General features: G+C 37.2%; 1 protein-coding gene across 1 annotated transcript in view; it reads right to left on the bottom strand.

Annotated features, from left to right (window-relative positions):
• Positions 1 to 3,483, bottom strand: part of LOTGIDRAFT_175583 (hypothetical protein) — a gene marked incomplete at both ends in the record, with an annotated part of 7,422 nt that extends 3,939 nt beyond the window's left edge. Inside the window, one exon of the mRNA XM_009057869.1 lies at positions 3,471 to 3,483. Within this exon, the coding sequence (XP_009056117.1) occupies positions 3,471 to 3,483 (13 nt within the window). The remainder of the gene's footprint in view (positions 1 to 3,470) is intronic.
• Between the last annotated feature and the right edge of the window lie 112 nt (positions 3,484 to 3,595).

Here is a 3,595-nt window from a genome sequence, read left to right as displayed (position 1 = left end):
TTCATAGACACAGCGTTATATAGGCACAGCGTTATAGACACACGCTTTATATAAACACAATGTTATATAGGCACATAGATACAGTGTTATTTAGACACAGTGTTATATAGGCACAGCGTTATAGACACAGCTTTATATAGACACAGCGTTATATAGACACAGCGTTATATAGGCACAGCGTTATAGACACAGCTTTATATAGACACAATGTTATATAGGCACATCGTTATATAGGCACATAGATACAGCGTTATATAGACTCAGTGTTGTATAGGCACATAGATACAGCGTTATAGAGACACAGTGTTGTATAGATACAGCGTTATATAGACACAGTGTTATATAGGCACAGCGTTATATAGATACAGCGTTATATAGACACAGTGTTATATAGGCACATCGTTATATAGACACAGCGTTACATAAACACAGCGTTATATAGAGACAGCGTTATATAGGCACATCGTTATATAGGCATATGGATACAGCGTTATTTAGACACAGCGTTATATGGGCACAGCGTTATATAGGCACAGCGTTATATAAACACAGCGTTATAGACACAGCGTTATATAGGTACAGCGTTATATAGGTACAGCGTTATATAGGCACATAGATACAGCGTTATATAGACACAGCGTTATATAGGTACATCGTTATATAGACACAGCGTTACATAGACACAGCGTTATATAGACACAGCGTTATATAGGCACAGCGTTATATAGGCACATAAATACAGCGTTATATAGACACAGCGTTATATAGGTACAGCGTTATATAGGCACAGCGTTAAATAGACACAGCGTTATAGGTACAGCGTTATATAGACACAGCGTTATATAGAGACAGCGTTATATAAAGACAGCGTTATATAGAGACAGCGTTATATAGAGACAGCGTTATATAGGCACACAGATACAGCGTTATATAGACACAGTGTTATATAGGCACAGCGTTATATAGACACAGCGTTATGTAGACAGCGTTATATAGTCACAGCGTTATATAGGCACATAGATACAGCGTTATATAGGCACAGCGTTGTATAGGTACATCGTTATATAGACACAGCGTTACATAGACACAGCGTTATATAGACACAGCGTTATAGACACAGCTTTATATAGAGACAGTGTTATATAGTCACAGCGTTATATAGACACCGCGTTATATAGACACAGCGTTATAGACACAGCGTTATATAGAGACAGCGTTATATAGGTACAGCGTTATATAGGCACATAGATACAGCGTCAGCGTTATATAGACACAGCGTTATATAGACACAGCGTTATAGACACAGCTTTATATAGAGACAGCGTTATATAGTCACAGCGTTATATAGGCACATAGATACAGCGTTATATAGACACAGTGTTATATAGGCACAGCGTTATATAGACACAGCGTTATATAGACACAGCGTTGTATAGGCCCAGTGATTAGACACACCTTCATTAAGCACATCAACTGTTTCCACTGCCACTTGGTCTCTTTCTCAAAGTGATGAAACCTACACTCATAGCCAAGGAAAGTTTAATTAAACTGTCTGGATGTGCTACTAAAAAATGGCCGGGACCAAACGTGGTAGTAGTAGAAAAATAGGATAAGTTAACTCCAATGACCTTATTGACTTTAAAATCCGCGCGTGATTTTCTAGTACCGTGTTGGGTAAGTGAACCCTGGCATTTTCTCGTAGCCTGTATTGTTTCTCGACCAACTGTGCCTGCAAATCGGATTTATTAATATTACAAATATTTATGTAACATCTGTCGATTCATGTTTTATTTAGTACACGGCTTTAATCGATTTTGTTTTTTTGTTTTTTATTTGTAATCCATATTACGGCAATAAATATATAGATTAGTCACCTCCATTTTAAAATAGTATAAATAGCACACCACTAGCCGACAATGAAACGTACCAATTGTTATGTTATACTTGGATAATCAACTATGAAAAAAAAAAACTCAAGATCTCGTCCAAGTGGATTTTGGACAGTTGACATGGTGACAGTTCTCGAATGGAAATGAATTGAAACTAATGGAGTTTTACGTCCTACTTTTCTGCACCATGTGGGCTAATGAAGACGGGCAACGCCATGTAGGGTGCACTGAGGGAAATTTTTCGCGGTGGCATTGCGAGAGCTCCACGTATTCGTGAGACCTTCCTAAGACCAATCGTGTTTTCTTTGGGGTGGGGTCGATCCCCAATATTTTCCAGGGGGGCCTCAGACATTCTTTCACTGTGTAAAATCAAAATGATAAAAAAAATCAATTTCTGTGTCAGATAATTAGGTAGGCAAGACAATTTGTAGAAAGACCACAAAATCGAGACAAAATCTGCCTTTAATTTTTGTCCGTTTAACCCTTTATACGCCCACATGGAAATATATATTGCCATCGTCCCTGTCCGTCGATCCGTCAACATTTTCTTGTGAACACAATAAAGACTACAGTTTTCATCTGATTTCAATGAAATTTGGTGTAATCATAAATATTCATGCGATCTTGGACTGATTTTTTTGTTGAAGGGCTTTTGAGTTATTGTCCTTGACTTTGTGATCACAATAGAGACTGTATTTTTATCTGATTTTCATGAAATTGGGTGTAGTTCCTCTATGAAGAGTTCTTGGTCTAGTTTGAAGTTGATAAGTTTTCGATAAACGGTTTATGAATTATTGTCCATGACGGATAAAATATCTTTAAGATTTATGACATCAAAGTAGAGCGGTGTCATGGTTCCTCCGACAGAGTCCGACAGAGTCCGACACTCCGACAAGACATTTGAGACTTGATATCCGCGAATTAAAAAGCACGTTTTATCACTCAGGCCTCAATAAAAATTTGGAATGTTTTTATTACGTATGAAGAAACGAAACAATAAATAAATCATTTTTGAACATCTATCGCGCGCCATGTTATTTTTTTTGTAATTTTACTTGTGAGTTGAGAATGTGGAATTCATATATGCGCAGAATTGTATTTTATAAACACTGGGTCTCATATCGATCAAGTGTCGTATGACATAAATGATATTTCACAGACTGAAATAATAAACGGTTAGGCCTAAAGGTGAGATAACCTTAGCCTATAGGCCCATATGACCAAATTTAAATTTCCAGCGAAAATATGCGAACGATAAAATTCACTACTTGTGCCCCTTGGTGACGATGCTTCTGTGAGTGGAGATGGGTCGCAAACGAACTAATAGTCTTCTTGTCATTTGACCATAAATTGTTTGAATAGTGCCCCGCAGGCGGAACATTTCGGGACAATAATTCTGCTCCATGCTTTGAGAGGTCAGAAAAGTCTCAAATATCTTGTCGGACTATGTCGGACTATGTCGGATTAGCCATGACACCGAGAGTAGAGTGATGTGACAATTTAATTTGGTGTATTTGAGATATTAACATTGATTTTGAAAAATGTTGTGAAAAACTCAGCTTAAATTAATTGTATTTATACCTCGTGTATTCATCCTCGTTGATTTCTTATACGTACGGTTAAGGAAAATGTTTTTTTCAAGAATGACACGGGGTGACCTTTGTCATTTGTTATATAAATCACAAGTTCTAATCAGTACCCGTTTT

The sequence above is a fragment of the Lottia gigantea genome (assembly GCF_000327385.1).
Source record: "Lottia gigantea unplaced genomic scaffold LOTGIsca_311, whole genome shotgun sequence".
NCBI lineage: Eukaryota > Metazoa > Mollusca > Gastropoda > Lottiidae > Lottia > Lottia gigantea.
Note: the sequence above shows the minus strand (reverse complement) of the source record. Positions and strands in the feature narration are given on the sequence as shown.